At 41.2% G+C, this 24,406-nt stretch overlaps 1 protein-coding gene across 2 annotated transcripts in view; it reads left to right on the top strand.

The window, feature by feature from the left end:
- The first annotated feature begins 1,413 nt into the window (after positions 1-1,413).
- The window catches only part of PRKCZ (protein kinase C zeta), a 40,344-nt gene continuing 17,351 nt past the window's right edge, over positions 1,414-24,406 (top strand). Inside the window, exons 1-7 of one of the 2 annotated variants that reach the window (XM_054291933.1) lie at positions 1,414-1,576; positions 2,327-2,520; positions 6,156-6,277; positions 8,089-8,178; positions 8,917-8,967; positions 21,430-21,515; positions 23,913-24,044. In XM_054291933.1, coding sequence (XP_054147908.1) covers positions 2,450-2,520; positions 6,156-6,277; positions 8,089-8,178; positions 8,917-8,967; positions 21,430-21,515; positions 23,913-24,044 — 552 coding nt within the window. In that variant the 5' untranslated portion in view covers positions 1,414-1,576; positions 2,327-2,449. Of the gene's footprint in view, positions 1,577-2,326; positions 2,521-6,155; positions 6,278-8,088; positions 8,179-8,916; positions 8,968-12,496; positions 12,747-21,429; positions 21,516-23,912; positions 24,045-24,406 lie in introns of those variants that run through there. The other variant, XM_054291935.1, reaches the window with a different exon arrangement.

Here is a 24,406-nt window from a genome sequence, read left to right as displayed (position 1 = left end):
TCTTTTGCTTGGGTAGCTGATTTGCTTAGAAAAGTTTTGAGGTACATAAGGAAACCAGCTGTTTGGGCAGGATGAGCAGCATTTCCACTAGAGGACTCTCTGTGTTCACCATCCCAGCTTTCTGTGAGGAAAAAGCAGGAGATCCTGATTTGCTTCAGTTTGGAAGCAAAATATCAAAGCACCACTAGAGAAAAACATCCAAACCCAACTTTACAAAGCATTAAACACGTCACAGACTGCCTCTTGTGGAACTCTGGTTGCTCCACCACTAATATATTGGTTTTTTCTCTCGTTTGGCCAGTCTGATATTATTCCCTCTTTATTATCTCAGCCGTACTTTTCCTGCTTTAGCCACTTTGAGTGGCCCCTCCCTGGGCTGGGTGCTGGATTGACACTCGCCGGACATCACTGCTGGGGCTTCCTGCTGGGATTCCTGGGAAGCAGCTCCGAGGGAGGCAGGCAGGGCCTGTCCTGTCCCACCTGTCCCTTCAGCACCTGGCCTTTATCCCCTCAAAACATGGCCCCTCCAACTCCGTCCCCTCACATCAGTCTCATCCATGTCCCTTCAGGACCTCTCCTCAGGCCCCAGTCCCCTCACACCAGTCCCCTTGCATCAGTATCATATTATGTCATGCTTGTTCCCTTCACACCTTACACCTGTCCCCTGTCCCCTGATCACTGTCCTCTCTCCCTCATACCAGTCCCCTCACACCTGATCTCCCTTACATGTCCTCTAGCCCCTCAATGCTGTCCCCTCACACATCCCATTCCCTCATACCTGTCCCCTGACAGGTGTCCCATCAACACAGTCCCCTCAGCACTGTCCCCTCTCACCTGTCCCTTCAGCACTGTCCCCTCACCGCTGTCCCTTCAGCACTGTGCCCTCACCGCTGTTCCCTCACACCTGTCCCCTCAGCGCTGTCCCGTCAGCGCTGTCCCCTCACACCTGTCCCCTCAGTAATGTCCCCTCAGCACAGTCCCCTCACACCTGTCCCCTCAGTACTGTCCCCTCAGCACTGTCCGCTCAGCAGAGTCCCCTCACACCTGTCCTCTCAGCACTGTCCCCTCAGCACTGTCCCCTCACACCTGTCCCCCGCCCCGCTCCCTCAGCCGCCCCTCCCTGCAGCGTCGCGCTCCCATTGGCTGCAGGTGTTCCCCGCCGCCCCCCCGCCCGCTCTGGTTGGCCGGGACGCTCCGGCTCCCCAGGTAACGGTTCCCGCGCTGCCATTGGCGGCGGGGAGGCGGGACCCGGGCGGGGATTGGCTCTCCATTGGCTGCGGCTCCCGCCCCCAGACCGCCATGTTGCCGCGGGCGCGGGGCACTGAGCCCGGACAGCGGCTGAGGGGCGCGGGGGCCACCTGGGGCGGGACCTGTGGGGGCACCTGAGGGACAGCGCGGCTCCTCCGCCGGCCGCCGCCACCGCCGCTCCCCGCCGGGGCACCGCCGGCAGCGAGGCAAAGTCCGCTTCGAAACTTCCTTGCGGGACTTTGAGCAACTTGAGGCCGCGGAGGTGCAGCCGGGCAGGGCTCAGAGAGCGGCCCCTCTGTGTGGGGTGGGACCGCGGCGGTCGGAGCAGGTAGGAGCCCGGCCGGTCCCGGTGCAGACCGCTCAGTCCGGGGAAGTGCCGGCGCCAGCTCGTCCCCAGCGACGGTGCCGCGTCCCGGGCGCTCCCCGCAGGCCGGGGCTGAGGGGGGACCGGGCGGGCGGGAGGGGCCGCGGGTTCCCCTGAGCCCCCCGGGAGGGTCGGGTAAAGCTTTCGGGAGTCTCCGCTCCCCCGGGACCTGTGGCCCGGCTTGCCCGGACGGCGCGGTTAGGGAGGTGTTTGGATACCCACGTTCGTGTGTGAGGTGGTGGTTTGGAATAAACAGGATGTTTGTCAGGCTCCAGTCATAAAGGTGTGGTAAATTGCCCCTCGGAGTTCCTCTGCTGCTTCTCTTGGGTAAATTTGTAGCTGGTAGTAATTGACTACCATGTTTTATTTACAGAAAAACTATTTTTAGTTACTTGTTTCTTTGGGAGGAAAGAGTAAGATGCTGTGTTGATGAATAAGTAAAAACTTTTGTGGAGTATTTCAGCCAGGAGGGAGCTGTTGGATGATTAAGAAAACTTCCTCAAATACTTGGGATATTTCTGTAAAGCTAAATTGTATAGGGTATTTTTAACCAATCATATTTTATTTCTGTGCAGGTCAATGGTCTTATATATTTTCCTTTTGATTTTTTTGCTGTTCTATGTAAAGCTATTTGTGCTTGTAAAATTTGGCACAACTCATCTGTTTAGCAGTGTGTGTATATTCATCAATATTCTGTTTTTTTTATCTGTGCAGCTGGATTGAGAATCATCTGGAGCAGAAACACATTTCACATGTGAAGCTCTTCACTTCAGAATCTGTCTCGAATCAACTTATTTCTGCATACTTATAATTTTATATAGCTGCTAAATACAGACCATGCCGAGCAGAATGGGCTCAAAAATTGATCTGAACAAAGACTTCATCAGAGTAAAAACACACTACAGTGGGTAAGTCAGTGTGTCCTTTCCTCTGTGTTGTGACCTGTCTATTTTTGAAGTGTATTGAGCAGGAGTTCGTGGTCTGACCTGGTGATAAAGTAACCAGGGCTTTGGTGGATTTGTAATTAATGTCAGATCAGGCAGGTACACTTCTGAGCTATTAAAATACCAGTCAGACTCCTGCAGCATTCTGATCAAGAAGAAAAGTTAATTTATTCTTCTCTCAGAAGGGGAGAAGATGTGCATAACTGACAAACCCACAGTTATTGTGGGTTGATGGATTATTGATCCCCATGGGCACAGCCAGGTTAGATCCATCTCCTGCCCCCACATGCAGTTATTACATTTCATCCTGTCTATAATCACAATGTCATGGTCCCTTATGACTTCAGTCTGTTGACAGTAGGAACAGGAAGGTTTTATTGCAGCAACATGAAATTTGAATTTTCAGGTATGTTTAATCTAATTGGCTTGCTGCCACTCTGAGCACCTTGTGAAATAATGTTGGTTTATTCTTTCCTGTCTTCCTTCAAGACCTGAGTTTAAGGCATTTGAGGACTTAAATATTTGGTCCAAGTAGATCCTAAAGTTGATTGGAAGTGTTTAGACTGAACTTGTTGGCATTTAATAACTGCTTGAGTGATCATTTCTGATATTTTACTGCTAAATAAGTAAATGTAGCCACCACTGTGCATGTTCTTACATCATGGTGTAGAAAAATGCTGGTTTGAATTAAATGTGATGTACTTATGAAAGTCACTTCACACATTTTATTGAAAACAAAATGCTTTCATTTTAAACTTACCTACTTACCACTGCCATGTAGTTTGAGGTGCTGAGTTTGGAGTTCTAGAGCAGTTGAGTTAATGTGGTAATGCAATGGGAGAGCTCAGCTCTGTGGGGAAGGCACTCCAAGCACCAGTAGAACTGGGTGTAAATAATTTGGGGATGTTTGCTGGCAGGTAATGCTGATATAAAGTGAAAGCAGTGTGTCTGTGGAACTTGTCTGTGCACAGCTGGGGGAGGTGATAATAATTGTCTCAATGTTAGAAGTCAAGTCATTGTTATTACCATGTTTTACAATAAACTGTGTAGTTTTTCCTGCAACACTGCATTCAGTCTTTTGCATGAGCTGTGAAGTCTGTAGAAGTCAGTTTACAAACAAGAATTCCAGGCTCTGTGAATTTTGTTTTTGTTGTGCTGATCAAATAGTGTGAGGTAAAACTGATTCTTTTTGGCATTACAGCCTCTATAACTGATATCTCAGTATCTCCACTGCAGTTCTGCACTCAGATTTTGAGCAAGTTTGACAAACTGCAGGAAATCATTGATGCTGGGCAACTTCAGAATCAGGGACTCACTGCTGAAATAAAATGTTAGTACAATATGCCTGTTGGAAACGTGAGCATGAGGAAGTTTGGAACATGTGAGTGTTGAGTGTATCTCTGGAGGCTGAGTATCTCAGGTATTCCTGTTTCTGGGTGTGACAGAGTTCCTAACATAGCACGGTGGAAATCACTGCCAGAGTAGATTACAAAAGAAAAACTAAGTAACTGCAATAATCAACCAAGAATTACACAACTTGCCTCTAGTTTACACCTGGTTGCTTGAAATCTCTGAACAGAGCAGAGGTGCAGTCTGCTTTGCTGTGCTATCTTGGCTCTGGGAGATGACAAGTTTGATTGTCACTGGAATTATTTCTCTTGCTCTAACTGCTCATTCAGAACTTACTGATCATTAGGTTTTCATATTACTGTGTAGTGTCCAGTTTCAAATATTTTTTCTTAAAGTGTCCCATGGGATTGTTTGGTGTTAAATAAGGAATGGTTTTCACTTCCCTGTGCTCTGATTGCCTGATGTGGCTTTAGAGATGTTAAGATTAAATACTGTAAATCTCAAAGGAACATGGACATCATGAGTATGAAGTTTATTAATTTACTTGTAAAATAACATCTGTTATAATAATTTTAACAATTCAAGGCTGATTAGTAGTTGTCAGTTTTATTTGGAGTTTATAGTGTGTGTAGTAGTGTTGACTTACAGTGTATTTTCAGGTTTTGAATTTTATTTAGATGCTTATGCAAGTGTGATTGTCCATGGTTACTACAGTTCCACAGCTGCCTGGTGTCATGAGTAGCTCACAGTGGCAGTGCATTAAATAATGAGCTTTTCAATAATGAGCATGAAATAATTGCATCTGTTGGTGCCCTTGTCTTGGGGCAAGGCATTATACCAGCCCTCAAACATTGCTGTGAGAACCAGTTTGGTCTCTTACTTCCATAAATGCATAAAACATGACTTCTTTGACAGGGAAATGTTCTTAAACTCAGCCTCACCTGACAGCTCTCAGTGTTGTGGGTGATATGGATGTACAGGTTGGCAGGCAGCATATGTATTTCTTTTGCTGCTGCTGTTATGAAGAATGATTAAGTTGCTGCTCTTTGAGAGTGCTACAAAGTATAGATTAAAGATACACTTGAAAAGGTAGCAGTGCTTTCATCTGAATTTGAAACAGTCCAGTTCTTTAAGATGATTGTTTTACAGTTTTGCTTATAGGAATTTTTCTCAGCAAAGGCAAAATGGCAAGTTATTAATGCATATCATTTAAAATGTAAGTTGTGGAGTTTAAGTTTCTTATTTCAGTGTAGTACTGTTCAACTGCTGCTGAAAGTAGGCAGAAAATGTTGTATAACATTTTTTCTAAAATGTCACATAGTATGGAAACAGGAAAATCATCGCAGTCATGTTGGACAACTTCTGATGTATTTGCTGGATTACACTAGGAGGGGAAAGAATTACACATGCCAGTAGCCATTAACTGCAAAACAGTTTCCTAACTGTCCTCTGGAAAGTTTTGAAGGCAGTGGAATGATTTATGTTCATCTCCTGTTTCTTTTTGCACTTGTTTGTTAATTGATTTCCCAGAGTCAGTTATTTGAAAAATATTTTAAAAGTGGTAGAAAGTCTTGTTTCAAAGTAATCAGATTTTGTTTTGTGTAATCTTTTTTCCTTTTCCAGTATTGGAACTGCTTTGACAGGACTTGTGGACTTCTATTATATCAAAAGTTATTGTCACAAATTCCTGAGATAATGTGTAGTTTACATAGAGAGTTCAGTACTGGGTTCATGCTTTCTAAACACTACAAAGGTGGAGTGCAATATGCAGAATTTGAGTAAGATTTTACCTGAATTTTCCTGTAATTACATCTTCAGAGAATTCACCTAATCAAATCTTCATCTCAAACAATATAGTGGATGTGAGGTAAAGCCTCTGTTTTAAAGGATTTTACAATAAATGAGATTTTATTTATCTCCTGATGGAAGAAGCACCTGGATTAAAAAATAAATTATTATGAAAGCTTCTGGTTTGTTTTTTAACAACACTTCAAGCACTGATAATTATAATAAGGGAGCTTGGCTCACCCGAGTAAACATGCATTAAAGACTGGTAATTAACACATTTATTTCCTCCACACTGAAGGATTTTTAAGTTAAGCGCTGGGAGGTGTAATCCTGTGGCACAGTGGGAGTGTTTTATATGAGGAATGCTCATTCTGTGTGATTCTGCAGCTTGCTGTCCATAGGTGGAACTGTTGGAATGTGCAGGGATTTCTGATAAGAGCTGATGTTTTCATCTTCTGCAGGGACATCCTGATAACAAACCTGGATGCATCCATGAGCTATGCTGAGCTCTGTGATGAAGTGCATGAGATGTGTAACTTGCAGCAGGAGCAGCCCATCACCCTCAAGTGGATTGATGATGAAGGTATTGGATTGAAATACTTCAGGGTTTGTTGTTCACTGTGGTGCAGAGAAGGGGCATGAGGAACTTGTATAAACAAATATCATACTGTGCAGTTTTCTGTGCAGCCCTGTTCTAGAGCAGGAAGCTTGGAGAAATGAAACTTAAGACATCAGGGTTGATTGCAGTAGTACCTGAATTCACTTCTACAGAAACACCTTGTCAAAGTCAGGGCCTGCAAAACTAGAGCTGAATACAGAAAGGTGGAAAAATACCAGACTGGTTTGGCTAATAGTTTTAATGGTGTGTTTTGGTTTTTTAAATGGCCCTCTTAGCTGATAGTGTTGTTTGAGTAAATGGAATTTCCAAGTACTGACCTTGGAAGGAGGTAGCTGGTAGTCAAAGACAACTCAGCCCTTTTTAAGATACCAAGGACAAGTATTAATACTTTTAAATTTTACTCTTTATATTTTGAATACCAAGAAGGACAGAGGCACCTGTACCACCCTCAGTTTAATGGTGGTGTAATAAGAAGTAACCTGATGAGAAGGACATGGAAGATAATTACATTGCCTGTGCTTAGCTGGTTGAACTGCATGCCTGCTAATAAAGGGAGATTATTGCAGGGAAGAAGAAAACCCCCTGAGTTTGGAGTTGGAGGATTCTAAGACAGGAGTCTTGTTAAATGTTTCTTGGTTGGGCTCTCTGTTGCATTGGCTTTTTGAAGTTTACTTAAATAAAAAGGAATTTATTTAGTCTCTGTTCTAGTGTGTATTTTCCTCTAGTCTTGGTTAAATACCTGCACAACCTTTCTGTGATTCCTGGGTCTGAGTGGTTGAGTTCCAGCCAATCTGCTGTGTTGGCTGTTACTGATCCTCCTGGGTTTTGTGAGTTATCCTATTTCTGCATGCAAGTGTTTCCACTTATTGCCACATGGAATTTAAGTTCATTTGACTGATTGCACAAACAGATGTTCTCTTTGAACTAACTAAAAGCAAACAATTGCCCATGGCTTAATGAATAAACAAAACCTACCAAGAGAGGAAGAAAATAGATTTTCTGTTGGGCTTTTATAGTGTTTCTTTGTTTTTGACAAGATCCAAAAGGTTTGAACTATGAATAACTCACTCATGATAAAATCCTGTAAACATACAAGGAATATGGATTGTTGATTTGCGGTACAAATAATTCTTTTGTCTTTCATGTTGCATTATTGCTGCATTTATAGATCATCAGTAGTAGCCTACAAAGAGAGGTAGCTGGGCCCTGGATTCATAATTTTCTTATTACAAAATAAGAACATTTTTTAAAAATAAGAAATTAAAGTTTAAATGTTGCTTGACTCTGGTGTCATCACTTGGCCTGGATATCACAAGGCCACGTGTCAGCCAGGGTGTGCTGCAGGAAGGGACACACAGAGGGACAGGGGTTCAGTGACACCCTTGCTCTGTGCTGCCTCTCAGTGCATTGTGACGTACTGTACTTTGTGTGTCTGCTTAAGTGGATTTATGGATTAATTATCCAGTTTTAACAAAAATAACCCTCCCAAGGTAATGCTGATAATGTGACCACAAGCAGACATCAAGAAAATGGTGGGGGGGATCTTTAGGGATATCTGTTCACTTTTATTCCCTTGTTATCCTATAGGATACTTCAGTCTACTCAATTTTGATAAAGTTGGAAGGAATGATTGTGTTGTTCCATTTTGGCTTTGATCAAAATGCCACCTTAATATCAAGTTGATTGAAAGAAAGGCAATACCTGAAGCTGGTACATATTTTACTAATTAAAATTCTTTGGTGGTAAATTTCCCTGTGTGTTGCTTTTTTTGTTAGGTGACCCCTGTACCATCTCCTCTCAGATGGAGCTGGAGGAAGCATTCCGTCTGTACTGTCAGAACAGAGACCAGGGGCTGATCATTCATGGCAAGTATTGCAGAGCTCAGGAACCCCTCCCTGTGCCTGATCATCCCCACAGCTGCTCAAGTGTCCTTTGTGGAGCTCTGCCCTGGAGTTTGGTGCTGAGGAAGGAGCTGGAGCTCAAAGCTGAAACTGTGCAGGAGTTTGAGTTCAGCACTGCACAGATCTGTTCTTGCTTTACTCCAGTATAAGGTCCTGCCAGTCAAGAACCAAAATTTGCACTATTTCTCATGTAGAATATTGCACTATTTCTCATGTAGAATTATTTAAAGGCTTCCAAAAGCTGTTTGTGTGTAAATATATTCAGGAATCAAGGAAAAAGTACTACTGAGAATCTTTTACCTTAAAAATCTGATGTTTTTGTTGTAGTTTTCCCAAGTACTCCAGAGAAACCCTACTTAAGTGGGAGGTTGGAGTGACTCCCTTGCCTGTCAAGCATCCTTTGTGGAGCTCTGCCCTGGAGTTTGGTGCTGAGGAAGGAACTGGAGCTCAAAGCTGAAACTGTGCAGGAGCTTTGAGTTCAGCACTGCACAGATCTGTTCTTGCTTTACTCCATTTACTCCATTTACTTCATTTTCCAGTATAAGCTCCTGCCAGTCTAGAACCAAATTCTGATTGCATCATTTCTCATGTAGAATTTTTTAAAGGCTTCCAAAAGCTGTTTGTGTGTAAATATGTTGAAGAATCAAGGAGAAAGTACTACTGAGAATCTTTTACCTTAAAAATCTGATGTTTTTGTTGTAGTTTTCCCAAGTACTCCAGAGAAACCCGGCATGCCTTGTCCAGGAGAAGATCGTGAGTACTAAAACGTTCTCCCATTCTAGCTAAACTTTTTTTTGGTCACATGGAAAAGAAATATATTAAAGGATTTTCATAATTAGTGCTACATATGTGTGTTTCTGTTCTGTTTTCTGAAAAGAATGCAAAATGTTTTACATTTTGTCAACAGACAAATTGCATAAATCAGTGTTGTAGCAGTGTTTTAATGTTTCTGAGGATTAATGCTGGTTTTTGTTGTTGATACATTCAGAGGAAGAGACAACAGGATTTTAGATGCCTATTTGAATGTAGGCCTTTGCTTTTTTTGTGGTTCTTTTGGTTTTTTAACTTTCAGGTAAAAGAAATGATGTGCTGAAGAGGGGGATACAGCCATTTTAATAAAAAGGTTATTAATCTCTATAAAAATAATCCTGTGAGAGGTAGATAAACCTCCAGAGGGAGGACACATAATTGATATGGTTTACCTGTATTTGTAATAACCTGAACTGCACAGGGATAAAGGGATTAAATAGCTGTGGAGTCAGCTCTCATTACAGAGGGATGGCATCAGGACTTTAGTTCATATCTTGGTGAATGTTAAGGAAAGGAATGGGAATAATTGGGTGCCAAAGGTACCAGATGATGCTTGGCTGCTCACAGGAGTATAAAAAAAGCTAACTGAGGAATTTGAAGGACCTTTGCTCTTCTCTTTGAGAAATATGAGAGGAGATAAAACTAATTGCTGATAAGAGCAAGTAATGCATACTAGGAGAAAAGTACTTGGTTGATCAGGATTTACACTGACAGTCTGGCTAAAGATGAGTAGGGCAGTGGTAATAGTTGTTAATGCTATTTTTTTATCAGAGAATAATGCTAATATGCTAATAATAAAAAAAAGTTCTCTATTGAGAACTTCTATGAGGATGGAGAGAGGTGAAATAAATACCAAAAAGGAGCTCAAATATGATTTTCTACATTTAACTACATCTAACTACAGTAGATGAAAGGTTGACTGTAAAAACCAGGTAAGTTTTCATGTTGATTAGGTTATTAAAATTGTCTTTTAGAAAGAAAAAAAAAAAAGTAAATGTACAACATTAATTCCTTTAATTTTCTGAACAAGGCCAGCAGATAAAGGCTTTTCTGCTATGATTAGAAGAGTTAAAGAAATTATCCCTGAGACACCTAATTTAATGAACTCATTAAAGGTGTAGATACTCTAATAGGAAAGTTTTTTGTGTTAATTTATTTGAAGTTTGAGCTCTCTCAGGCACGAGATGAGCTGCAGAGAGCACAGCTGAGTGTGGCTCAGCTGACCTGGTTATTGTGTCTGTAGGGTATTTCTCCCTGTTTGGTTTTACAGGTCACGTTCAATCACACTCAGATTGTTTCAAAATCCTGTTTAGCTGGATGTGCTTGATAAGGGATCTCTGGTCAGGTTTCTCATGGTTTCATGGATTAATTTGATGCACATTACCTCTGCATCTGTGGGGCCTGCATGGAAATTGGGCCTAGTGGCCTAGGTATAGCTATTTTTTGCAACAGAGTTATTAAATTGTATTTAAATTGTAATTTAGCATAGACTAATGCATTCAGGATTGTTGCTTGTTAGCCAAAGGCCCACAACAGACATCTGCATTGCACTTGGACTGTAAGGGAATGTTACTGGTGTTGGTGATACAGTTTATTTCAGGAACTATTTATTTTGTTAGGACTGAAATATTTGCTTTGCTTCACAAAATATTAATCCTGTTTCAATTTCTTATTTAGTCTTTATCACTGTAGTTATATTCATAGGAATTCCCTTTAAAAGTGAGAATATTATGTAATATATGGATATGTTTGCTGGAGCATCATGTTTGCACTATAAAGGAGATTATGAGTTTGCCTCAGGTTTTTTCCAGAGACAAATAAACAGTGAAGTAGTTGGTCTATCCAAAATGAGCTTCTACTTAAATTAGCAGTTCTCAGTGTGGATTGCTGGTTTGTTACAGAACTACAGACAGTTTGAAATGGAGTTTTTAAATAAAACTATGCAATTGTGAAATAATTGCTTTTCCAATCTGTTACTCAGATGTCTCCATGTTAGGTCATGGAGTTGCTCTTTCCAATAGTTTGTGGTCTTCTGAAGTGCAAATCTCTCTTTCTGTAGGATCGTAGGGCTTTTCTTTCCAGCTCCTTCAGAACAATAATACTTTGGAAGAAGAGTGCAGGAATACAGACTGGAGGGTTTGCATTTATGTTGAAATTTAATAATAGAGTTGCTACCTATCCTCACCTTTGTTAAATTGATACGGTTTTGAGATTGTACCAGCCAGCAAAGCTTGAAATAAAAGCTGTAATGCATTAATGAAATAAACCACATGCCTAATATTTCAATTCCATTTGCATGACTTAAGGAAAGTTATTTCTGTGCTTGAAGAACCTTTGTTCTTATATTGATGTGGTGCTGTCTGTGAGACAGAATTTGCACAGTCTCCAGCATCTGCATTTGTATTGTCTCTGTTTTCCTTTGCTGCTGGATTTCTGTGCTGTTGCTGGAGCCAGCCCCAGCTCTCAGTGTCAGAGCACAGCTGTGGTTCCAAGCAGCCCCTCTCCCTGAGCTGGCAGTGCTGCTGGGAGGTGACAAACATCTCCCATCCCTTCCCAGACACTGAGTGTGACCATCTCCCATCAGCCTTGCTGAAACATCTCCCGTCCCTTCCCAGCCACTCAATGTGACCTCTCCCGGGTGTTCCCAGCATCTGCTGGACTGGAGCCTTGGGTGCTCCATCAGTGTTTCCTGATAAAGATGGCAGACTTTTAGAGCAGTCCTGCATCTCACTTTTACTTTCTCAGTGGATGAGCAGTTATTTCAGGATGGAATAAACAAGGTTGTTCCAGAGGCGTTCGCTGTGTTCTCTCCTGTGCCTGGAGGTGCCAGCGCTCCTGCCAGCGCGTGTGGATCCCAGCAGCTGATTGGCAGCTTTATAACTCAGTTATTGGAGTCTCAGCTTATTTACCCTGACAGATCTTGATCTGATTTATCACTCTTGGTGCTGCAGTGCATTGTGTAACACGGCACGTCCAGCTGAACAATCCCCATCGATTTGTAGCACTTCCCTAACGGAATTGCGGGCTTTATCAGAGAAATTCTTGTTTTGGTGACATCAGCTCCTTGACATCCATGCCATGTTTTAGTTGTGCCTCAGCTGCTAGCTACAGCCTCTCAAGGGAGCCAGTACCACCCGTGCCTGGATACATGAGGCAGAGATGTGAAAGGGAGAGACGGGGGTAACCAGTCTTCCATTAAATATTTGCTCTTAATGTTCGAGCTGATCCTGCCTATTGTCCTTGGTGTCTAATGGTATTCACACAGCGGCATCCGCGGAATAAAGGGAAAATGTTTCATTTCGTACCTACTACATTGTAAAGAATTCCATGCTGAAGAGGCTAAAGAATAAAACCCAGTGAGTAATGCATGCTTTTCTGTAGATTTTGTGTCATCATCGTGGTTGCTGTTGCGAGCGGCGGGCACTGACGCGGGCTGTGTGTACGTGTGCTGCAGGAGAGAGGAGAACTCAGCATTTTGGTTATGGTACAGTCGCTGTGCCTGCCACCCTCCTTTGCAGCCATGGATTGTTACAAATGCAGAGATTCCTGCTGCCTCTGTGCGTAGGGATGTGGCTGAGAGACCTCCTGGAAATGCTGATAAAATTGCATTGAAAGGACTCCTGGGGAATGTATTTTAGGAGGAGAGGAACAGAAGAGTGAGTGATGCTGCTGCTGCTAATATTGGAGATTAATGAAGGAAATGTATCCCAAAAACCCTGACGGTATGTGCTCAGGGCCTGTTTATTGTAGGATTGCTGATGTAAAGGCTGACCATTTAGGAGCATCATTTTCTGAGGCCTTTTTGTTGAATTCTGCTTAGTGGATTGTCATAGATGGCTGTTTTTAATTGTGAAATACTTGTTTTGAATTAAGGGTTACTTAGTTTCTAATATTGTCAGAACGAACTGTGCTAGTTCACTTCTGCTTTACAAATAGATCTGTGTATTTAATATTAAAATTCATCTTGGGTTTGGATAGCTAGTGCCAGCAAATTTTAGGGTTGTTTTGCTGTTGGCTTCGTTAAATAGGAGAATGCAGACTATGAAACCTTTAATTAATTAACAGAAGAGAACGAATGTGTTTTAAATGTTTTAGCACTCATTATGTTAGGGTGATAGTTTTTATTATCTAATATTTCTGCCTGATTTTGCTGCCTTATTTTTTTGGTAATGATTACACTGTGTTGTGCATGTCTCCTGTGCTCTTTGTTTATCTGCTCAGTATTTTAGCATTAGGTGTTTGGACTTCATTTTCCCCCCAAGCCATCTTTCTTGAAAATTTCATCATAGGTTTGAGTAAAGGTATTGTAGTAACTAATTGTTGTTGTGGGCTTTTTATTTTAGGTATAGATATTTGATTTTGCCTTATATCCTGCCTGATACTGTGAAATAGCTTTAAAAGGCTTCTTGCTGGAGTAGTGTGGCCTGTAAATATTTTTCTAGCTCATAAGGCAGGATTTTCCCTTCATTTGTTACTGTATTGGCAGCAGTGATTAGGTTATTCAGAGCACGTGAACCAATTTAATCCCCCAATGAAGAAAAGAACTATTGCCACCATAGAGACTGTTCTGAAGATGCAGATTGGATTGCACTGGATAATTAGGCAATTTTGAAACTGCTAGTAACCCTCTCCTAGATTTTAGTAATTGAACTGGGGGGAGGGAGGGACTGTACTATTTTAATGTAAGATATTTTTGCTTAGGATTTAAAAATAGCTGTGTCATAGTTTCTCAAGAATACCTGAAATCTCTTCCTCTGTTTTAACTGCACCACGTTTGTGTTGTATGTGACATATTTGAAAAAGAGACAGATTGTGAGGCAGCATAAGTTACTGAGAACAGAATTGTAGTTAAAGGTCTGGTTTCCTTATAGTATTTCATGATTTTTAATTCTAAATAATCTTAACAGTTTTCTTAGCTATGAAACATCCAATGAAGAATAAAGGGCTGGACCCTGCTTTTTATAATTCAGGCATAAAATGATAAAGCACAAGTCTGATTGTGGGATTTAAGATCTGCTCTTAATTAAAGATGCTGGGTGTCTTAGCAGATGATTGTGTTACAATTTATAAACTACAGACTAAAACTACAATGGACTAAGGACTGCATGGGCTGTTTTTTAAGGTGTCATAGCAAATAATCTGTTCTTTTTTCTTTATTCCACTTGCCCTCTCGTAGCTGTTACTCAGGGTGTAGTATATGAAATGCAGAAAGGATGTCACCTGGTTTCAGAAAGCTTCTCTTTGATGTAATGTCTGGTTCCTCTCCCTGTGTTATGTCTCATATCTTCTTATAAATTGGTAAATCCACTCTTGATGTTCAGGCACTTGGGTAACTAAATGGGCAAGGAGGTGGTGAAGCTTTTTGATTTTGCTGGAATTAGTGAATATTTGTGGGCCTGCTAAACCCCAGTTAGGCCTGTGTGTTTCAGTAGCTTGGGAGAGCTGTTTAATATGAAACCTCCTCATTTATACAGCCAAGGTTAATGATGTGTTATTGTACTTGGGTTCTGTGTAATACTTTTGGAAATGAATTTCTCTATGCAAGTTCTGATTTTTATGTTGAGCTGAGCCACAGAATCCACAGCAGAGGCCTGCAGGGCAGGTGTATGGGCTCTTAGCATTGATCTGGATTTTGGAGTTGCTGTGAGAAGCCAGATTGTGTGTGAGGTTGTGCTGCTCATTTGGGTACAGAGCACCAGGAGCAAACCTTGGGAGGCTCTGATGCAGCTGGAGCTTCTGAGGGCTTGCAGTAGTACAGGTCTGGGGGGTAAATAAAGCAAAAAGCAGCAAACTTGAGGCTTGCTGACAGGGTGGCTCCCAGGGGAGGCTCAGGGAGCCCTGGGCACTGTCAGACAGAGAAAGGTGAGCAGACTGTGCAGTTCATCCTGGAGCCACACGGGGAAGGAGCTGCCAAGGGAGTGGAAAAAGGCAAAACTGGTCCTCTCAATATTGACCAGAAAGTGCCTCATTTGTAACTCGAGTTCCATTGCTGTTCCTCCTGCATCTCTTAGGGCTTGTCCTTGAATTGGGAGCTGGGGATGTGATTTAAAGGAAGCCAGAAACTTTTTCAAGGCAGTACTCCAGGATTTTAGTGTAGCCTTTATTTTTACAATAAATTACTACTGCTAATGCTATTCTATGCTTCTTCCAATATTTTAGATTCTTTTCTAGTGCTCTTCAGTAAAGCTGTGCAGGTGCCCTGTGACTAGCACAAGACTCCCTGTTCTTAATTTTGTCAACTCTGATCCAAAGTTACCAAACTTTAATTTCAATTTCATTCCAAGCACATGTTCTGGAAACTCTTGGTAGTTCTGTGATGATCAGCTCCATGTGCAGTAGCACTTTGCAGTACAAGCAGAATTGTCCAGGTAACTCTGAAATGAGGGGAAATGGGTGCATGGGCCAGGTCACAGCCAGTGGAATGTTTCAGTGCATGGAGACAAGAGTAGGACTTCAACTTAGATAAAGACAATTGATCAAATAGGCTAAAATTAATTTTAAAATCATGTTTGGTATAGGATAAGATAAATTAGTTAACCATTTTCTAAAGGACAAGAAGCCAGGGAAGTGGGACTCTTCAAGCAAAATCTTCTCTAATGTTTTCTCAGGGATTTGTCACTAGCTCGCTTTTTATTTCTCCATTGACCTTTTCAATAGACATGTCATAATTTGCTTTTTAAGATAAAAAAGTCTAGGTGAAAACTAGATCTGACCAAGTTTTAACTAATGACACTTGAATAATGTGGCTCCAGTTCCTTGTGATTGCTGTCTCAGTCACAGGAACTGGGCTTCTCCTCCCTTTCAATTACCCACAGGTGTGAACTACATGTGCTCCAAGGATGAACATTTTCCTGGAAATTTCTGTGACCTGTCAGGTCTAGGGTAAAACTCCCAGCAAGTCTTAAATCATGCAGGCTGCTGATGAGGTACAGCAGAACCAAATTCCTGCAGCAAACTTCATTAGGTTGCTCCTCACTTTTTTGGTTGCTTTCTTCAGTGATTCCAGGGTGTATAAAAGACAGACTTTCTGTTATCAGGCTTTTATTTGTAATATAAATTATTGTTTCATGGATGTACTAAGACACAGAGGTTTGTATAAGAACAAAACTGTGGCCTGAAAGTGGATGCAGATAATACAGATTGCTTAAATGTTCAGAACTTCATTTTGCTGTACTTCAGTCCTAAGTTAGCTAAATTAAAGAATGAAATATTTTAAATAGTACTGGCTCAGTACTCTTTCAGCTTGATCAAACATTCTAATGCAGCTCCTAAATGATGCTAATAGAACATTAAATTCACTTTTCACTGTAGTAAATCTTTTAATGAAAGTGATTTTTATTTTGGGAGAATTAATGACCAAATCATCAAAAGAAGCCTTTGGACTTACTATTAGCCATGCAATGCAGGTTTGGTTTTGGGGTTTGTGTGACCACTGAGTTTGTAACCAGAGGAGCCAACTGCACCTCATGAAAGGCTGTGAATAGAAAATTGCTTAGAGGGCCCAGTAAGAGAAGGGAAAATATGAACCTTTTTTTCTTTCCTAAACAAAATTATTAATCACCTTCAGAAGCATGGACTCACAGCCAGTTGTCTTCTGGCCCTTTTCATAACATCCTTTCAATTTAGAGCAGCAAATAGAGCAGGAGTTTATCCTGTGTGTGGGCCAGCCTTGCAAACAGAAGTGTCAGCACAAGAGGATGAGCAGAGAAGGACATGAGCAGGTTGTGGTCACTGATGTGCCCAGAGAGGAACCAGGACATGGTCACTGACTGGGCTTAGTGACCATTTCTTTGGTAACCCTTGGTATATTTTGTTATTTTCAGTACATCTGATAAATCGCACATAAATCAGACGTGTGAGTCAGAGGCTGGCTCCAGATGAGCTGTTAGCACTGCTGTGTTTGTGGCATTGTCTCTGGAGGTGTCACTGTCACCTTGCAGGGCCACAGAGCCATTCTGGCAGCAGGATGTGAAGGTGAACATCCAAGAGCTCAGGCATGAGGAGCTCTGGGGTGTTGCAGTGCAGCTGGGACTCAGCTGCCCCTTCCAAGGCTCTGTGAAGGAATGCTCACCCAGCTGGGCTGCAGAAAGTGCTGCTGCTCTGTGGGACATTTGTTCCCTTGTTGGTTCTCCACTCATCCTAAACCTTGGTCATTGTTGCTGTCCTAACTGTGCCTTTTCTTCACAACTTCATAGTTAATTTTAGTGTCTGTTGGAAAAGAAAAGGATGGGAGATGGTTTCCCAAGTGCTAATCAGCCTTCAATTGAATTTTAAAAAGCTTTCTTCTGGCCATTTAATATTTTGCACTAACTGCAAGGGGTCAAAGCATTTAATACCTCCATATTGTTAAGGATACTCTTTTCATTTCCCAACTTCAATTGTATGCAGCAGCTTATTCATAATAAAAAGAAGGACCACTTAACATCCAATGTATGCCTTAAAATTGCTTTCTGAAGCATGTAAATTGTTTCAATGTACCTATTTGTAGGAAATGAAATAACAGATGTCAAGCAATGTACTATCAAAGTGTACTTTGGAATTTAGTCTCCCAAAAAATGTGTTCTACTTTTATTTGTAATTTCTTTATCAAGTCCAGTCTATCTGAAATGCCAGTATCAATTTCCCCCTTGTAATTCATGAGTTGGTTTTGAAAGAATGCTCACTTGTGTGCTCAGCACAACATTAAAAGAACAAAACAAAAACTGGGCATTCTGGTAGTGTCCAGCTGGCAGGCTGGGTAATTGGCCTGTAAACAAGTTGTATTAATCTCTGAGAAGTGATTTGCAGCAATAGCAAATTACCTCTGTGCTCAGGATAGGAGCAGATTTCATTAGGGCTGGATCACATAAAAGCCAACTTTGGAATTGCATTTGGAAGTCCAAATGAAGAGGGAGTAATTCCTGTGGCCATCTTAGTGCCCTTCATTGGTGGAGACCAACTGTGTTGTCATTTGGACAGGAATTGTGCCTCCTCCCATTTTCCCCTGCTTTTCCCAGTTACATTTTTCAGCACCAAGTTCTCATCCTTTCTGTGAGGTTCTGCAGAGCCCATTATGGTATTGGGGAGTATCTTCTGTGGATAAATTAATTTGGAATTAACACTGAACAGTAGACATTGCTTGTCAGTTTATATCCACAGTTAAATTTTGTGTTCATGTTTTTCCTCAACACTTTTTTCTACAATATTTTTAAAAGATGAGGAAAGAAGCCCAGACCCAGTCCTAGGAAACGTCACTGGAAGCCAATATCAAATCTGTTTGCAGGGTTTCCTGTGCTTCACTGGTAGTGATGTAGTTGCACAGTTTGACAACAGAGGGAAGAATTGCACAGCAGCAGCTGTCAGTTGTTCCCCACTGCTTTTAGGTAGAGGCAGCTGGTTAATTTTATTTTGAGTACTTTTATTTCCCTTGTACTCTTAGTTTGAAAAAGCCTGTGTTTTTTTTCTTTCAATTTTCCAGTCTTGGAAGTACATAAAGTTCTGTACCTTCATTCTATTTAAAATATATATCTGTGTTCTCCAATTAAAAATTGTTATCCCTGCTAAGAGCTTAAAATATGCTTGATTTTTTTTTTTATCTAAACGTTTTCAGATACAAAATGAGGGTTTGAAAGAATTTTTTTTTGTTAGGCAATGTCTTGTGTTTAATATTAATCATCAGAAAAGATTACTTTGTTTAATTAGGAGTATGTCTCCATCAGACTGCAAGCAGCCAACTAGAACTCCTTAATGAGTTAACTGATGTGTGCTGTGAAATCAATTAAAAAATAGCCCTTTTCAATAAGCTCAGTAATTAAATAATCAGACTTTTGTGGTGGCATTCCTCCTTCTAGGTAGCTGGGATCAATCCTGTAAAACCTTGGTTTAGTTCTTGGTTTCAGGAATCCCAGAATCCATTCTTTATTTTATTCTGAAGTGTTCTGGAAACACGTCCCTGAAAATGTTGTTTGGGTTCATTTTGCCATGGGAAGGGATGAGATGCAAAGTCAGATGAGAGCTTTGTTCACACAACACTGACAATGAATTGTTTCTTAACTCAGGGTTTGCGCTTACTGCCATTTTATGAATCTGATTATTGTTCAAGGTGGTTTCTTTGATCTGGTAGAGCTCTAGCTGGGACTTGTAGCTGATAATGCTTCAAAATAACAATGATCTTGAAAACCCAAACTCCTTTTTCAGCCTAGCCTTACCCTTGAGGGAGTTTCTGGGAAGGATGTCCCCTTCCATAAGGTTTCTCCCTGCTCAGTGCTCCAGGGGTTGAGGTCTCTGGCAGCACAACCCTGTGGTGCATCAGCCACTTGTCCCAGTTTTGGATCCTCAGTGAGCTAAAGTGTTTTATTCTGTCATAGAAATTTAATCCTAATGTGCAATAATAATAGAATGTGTGCTATAAAGGTGTGTCTTGCAGGATTGCTGTTTTCTCATTTTTTACCTTGGCCCCTTTTGGAGCCAGGGAAGAGGAAATGGGGATTGATTTCCCTCAGCCCCTGCACTGACCCATGGCAGTCCTGGGGATCAGCTGTGGGGGTTCCCACTTTTTTAAGCTGGTCTATATTAAGCTCAGTTTTTGTTAGACTGTTGCCTCACAAGTGCATGGTATAAACCCCTGCCTTTGATTTAATATTTATCATTAATTAGGGAGGTGACTTGCTCCTCTATTTACAGACTTCATCAGCACAAGCTGCTCGTTAACTTATCATTCACTTAATATTCCTCATGTCAGTGATAAGCTAATGTTCAGATCACAGATGTATTACATTGCCTCCATATGGTGCTTTGTCTAATGAATTAATTAACTATTTTGGAAAAAAATCCTTGTGGAGATTTTTCCTCTTGGTGATAGAAATGGTGGAAGGGTTTTCCATTGGTCTTTGTGGTTGAGCATATTTTAGTTAAAAACCTTGCAGTCATTTTGCTAGGTTGTCATTTTAATTTTCTTTGCACTTGAGAAAAGTTTGCTTTAAGGTTGATATTTGGCAGGTTTTGAAGAGTTGTTTGAGTCAAATGGCCAAATCCAGTGTCCATCTCTGTTCCTGTGGCTGTATATTTGCCACTTTGGGTGTGCAGTCTTTAGGCTGCTTTGAGGAGCTGCTTGGTTTTCTTTTTCCAAATTGTTAACAATTAGTTTAATAGTGCAGTATCTGTTTCAAATGCTTGCACAGTAAACATTTGCACATGCAAATAGAGTAGGTATGAATGTTTGGGGATTTGGCTCTGTAGATATGTGGAATCACAGAAACTTCAGTGCTTCCTTTGGAAGGACAAAAATAGAGGATCTAAAATCAGACCCAGAATTGCAGCCAGTGTTCACACATTGCGTGTCAGTAGCCTGTGAGTTTTGGCTTGCTCAGTATAATGTTAAAATAATCTCTTGACAAAGAAACTTTTTACTACTTGCATTATCATTTGACACAGAAAATATCTGTGTTTTTCTATTTTAAAAAAGTCTTCATCTTTGATGAAGTGTGAATGTTTGAAACTTGAAAGTAACATTAAAGATGAAAATCTAAGATGCTTTTGCATTAATTCCTGAGGATTGTAAATGTACAGTCTGCTTCATTCTGAAAAAGTATCAATTATAAATCAAGTCTGTCAGAGTCCTTATCCCTCCTGTACCCCACAGAACCCACCTGTACCAGCTGTGGACAGCTGCTGACCCTGGTGCTGTGCAGGGCTTGGCTGGGTCACCCCTACAGCTGTGAGCAGCTCTGAAAGGGACCCCTGTGGCACAACAATTTAATATTAAATATCAAATTCTCTAATTAGCCATTCACATAGAAGCTGCTCCTCTGCAGTTAAACAGCCACAACAAAAGTAACTTGGAGTAGATGCTGGGTTTGGCTTAAATAGATTAAATGTAACAAATCATTTGGAATATATTAAAAATAATTATAGACCTGCACTTGACCTGCCTGAACAAAAGAAATATTTACTGTCAAAGTAAAAATGAAGTCAAATGCTGTAACTCTGCAGACTTAGAGCATGTTGAATGTTGCACGTGTGAGGTGTTATCAGTACCAAACACTCACACTATCAGTACCAGCCATCCTTGGTGCGTGGCCATGGAAGGTGCCAGGGCAGAGCAGCAGCGCCATTTCCCCGAGGAGCTGCTCCTTTAACAGCTCTGTCCCTCTCACCTGAGCCAGAGCACGGAGCTGTAACGGGATTATGATCATGTGAGGGAAAGGAGACAGGGCTGGAGGGAAGGGAGAGGCAGCGGTGAAAGCACATCCTGCCCCGGCCGTCACTCACGGCCGCCTTAAAAAATCCAAATCCCCAGGGATTGTGGCTGTGCGTTGATATTTAGGAAAGCAAGCTTGTTCTGAGTCACAACTTGCTTCCCCTGCTGCGTGTGGTGCTGCTGGGCTGCCATGCTGCTGCTTTACACCTTTCTGCTTTCTTCCCTAGAATCCATCTACCGCCGGGGAGCCCGAAGATGGAGGAAGCTGTACCGAGTCAATGGGCATTTGTTTCAGGCCAAACGTTTTAACAGAGTGAGTACTGTTGCATGAAACGTTGGGGTTTGCTCATGTTCTGTGCTCATTGTTTGCCTCAGTCTGTGCTGTTTCAGTGTTGGAGTGTTGGGAAGAAAGGAAAAGCAGGATGCTTGTTGATGTGACATTTCGGGCTCTGCGGTGTTATTGGAGTCGTAAGGAGCAGGCAAAACTTGGCAGTGTTTGAATTTGAGTTAATGCAGGATTGGTGGAAATTATTTCTTTTTAAAGTCTAAAATGCTGTGTGACTGTTTAAGCTGATACACCCTTGGAGCAGCTTCTCCTGTCTCCACTCCTGTGATTTTGGTTGCTTGTTAGCAAAATCTTTTACCTTTAGAACACTTTGCCATCCATAAAAGTTACAGCTGCTGATGTGAGCTTTAACTGTTTAGTATCTGGGGTACTACACAATCCCAGAATTTTAAAAGGATTTTTTATTGAACTAAAATACAGCTGTGTTTGGAGACCCTGATTTAATCCACATAAGGAAGTGAATGTGGCTTTAAGGCTGAGACACCTCCTTCACTTATCCCATTATGCCTAAGTATTGCAGCATATATATAAATGTACTTGGGGGAATTCCACACAAAACTGAGTGCACTCAGAAGAGCTAACTCTTTCATTCAGCGGGGACATTTTTTCTAATAATTGAAATAAGAGTTTTTTCTAAAATTTCCCACCCCAAAAATGCACTGAAAGAAGGAAAAGCCCCTTAAAACTCAGCATTTATCACAAAATATGTTAAAAATATCATATATATGAATTATCACATGGATTTGCATAATGTATTACAGGAATAAAACAATTTATAGTATGAAAGTATATTTTAATGTTTATTTGCTACATAATAACATATTTCCTTTGAAACACTACAAAGCATACTGCCACATTAATAATCCATAATGTTATAGATAATGATGTTTTATTTGCAACGAGGTAAATAGTGAATATACACAGAGATTTTGATACCTCATTAGGATGTCACAATCCTAAACAAGACTGCTTTATACCTGCATGCAATGACATCATACAGAGCCAGAACACAAATCACATCCAGCTGAAGTTAGTGAGCAGGTTACCATAAACTGTAAAATGTGACCTGAAAATGGATAAATTAATGAGAAATTATGGTCATGTCTGCATTACTGAATTCAATACCAAATTTCAATGTTGATGGAATTTTTAAGGCTGGAGTATTGCCTTAAGGATTTTTTCCTGTTTCAAAGTAAGGATTCTTTCCTGTTTCAAAGTAACCTTTTGCAACTTTTTCAGATAATTCAGATAAATGAACACATGCAAAAATTTAAACTTTAATCTTGTTGAACATAACATAAAAGTGAACTCTCTGGTATGGCTTTGACTGCATGTGAGAGGTATGAAAGGGTTACCTGAGTTTCTGGTGGAATTTGGGACCTGCCCCTCCTTCCAGGGCCTGACAGGTTTTATTTAGTCTCAATACTACTGCTGCAAAACCTATAAAAGGATCCTGAAGGAAGTCTGGTGGGCCAGGAATTTTGGAAGAGGTGGCAATAGATGTCCCAGGCTTCCTCTCATCAGGCAGTTTTGGGGTTGTTTTTCTTTCCTCTGGGCAGTGCAGTTTGGGTTTCTCCTGATGGAGGAGGACTGGCTGCACAGATGAGGGAATGGAATTAAGTCTTGTTTTCTACAGCTCCCAAAATACAACAATAATTTTATACTGGGTCTGGGTGACTCCTTGGTGTGCAAGGATCTCAATTGTTGTTTGACACTTGGGGTAGAGTGGATAAAGTGACCATAGCAACATACACTGGAACAAGGATTTAAAATCCTCTCCTGTTAAAGTCAGCCCCAGGATGTCTGGCTTCCTCATTTACCCTCATTTTGATTTAATTCACATGCTCTTTTCTTACATGTGTTAAAACACCACAGGTTTTTGATGCTCAGTGCAACACAGGAGCTTGATATCAGACATGATTAATGGGTTTTAATTATGCAAAGTTCCTACCACTGTTAAAATGTATAGGTGTAGATGTAGAACACTTTTTATGCATTGTCTGCTTAACATTTTGTGCCAGTGTTCTCCAACACAGTCAGTGTGGGTGCTTCTTATACATGATTGTGTAGTACAAACTTCTGGCAGTTTTGTTTGGGTGATCTCTGTCAAAACCTGAGATTCTAAATAGACTTATTCTCTAAAAATAATTTGCTAATGTCACACTGTAATGTGTTCCATATGCTTGAGGTATTTATTTAAAAAGAGCTGCATTTAGCTGATTTCTGGGTGTGAAGTGTAACCTTCAGCTATTATTATAATTCTGGACATTCTAAAATTATTGCAGAACATCTGGTGGGTGACTGGGATGGGCTCTTTGCAGCAGGGATTGCTCCTGAACTGATGCTGAGCTCTGTGCCCTGCAGAGAGCTTACTGTGGCCAGTGCAGTGAAAGGATATGGGGCATCGCAAGGCAAGGCTACAAGTGTATCAACTGCAAGCTGCTGGTCCATAAACGCTGTCACATCCTTGTCCCACTGACCTGCAAAAGGCATATGGTGAGTGTGTGCTCTGGCCAGGGCTCAGGGCTGCCTCTGGCCTCTGCTGCCCTTGGTAGATGGGTCCTGAATTATGAAATGTGGGCCTGGCTGTGGGTTTGTAACACCTGGGAGTGTTTGGGTTCCAGTTTCTGTGGAGCCTTTGGATTGTGAGCAGACAAAGTGAGAAAGAAAGCTTGTGATGTGACTGCAGTGTGCTCAAGCTTGAATTTGACTTGTCCATCAGACACTGACAACCTCAGAAGTTACTCCTTGTAGCCTGTGGGAATGTTTTAAGAACGAAGGCACTATATATGATATACATATAGTGCCTTAGTTCTAAATTTATATATATGATATAGTTCTACTGTAGAACTAATAGT

This window comes from Melozone crissalis, unplaced genomic scaffold (assembly GCF_028551555.1).
Source record: "Melozone crissalis strain CALT ecotype California unplaced genomic scaffold, PUWL_Pcris_2 ptg000107l_1, whole genome shotgun sequence".
In the NCBI taxonomy this organism is placed as follows: Eukaryota; Metazoa; Chordata; class Aves; order Passeriformes; family Passerellidae; genus Melozone; species Melozone crissalis.
Note: the sequence above shows the minus strand (reverse complement) of the source record. Positions and strands in the feature narration are given on the sequence as shown.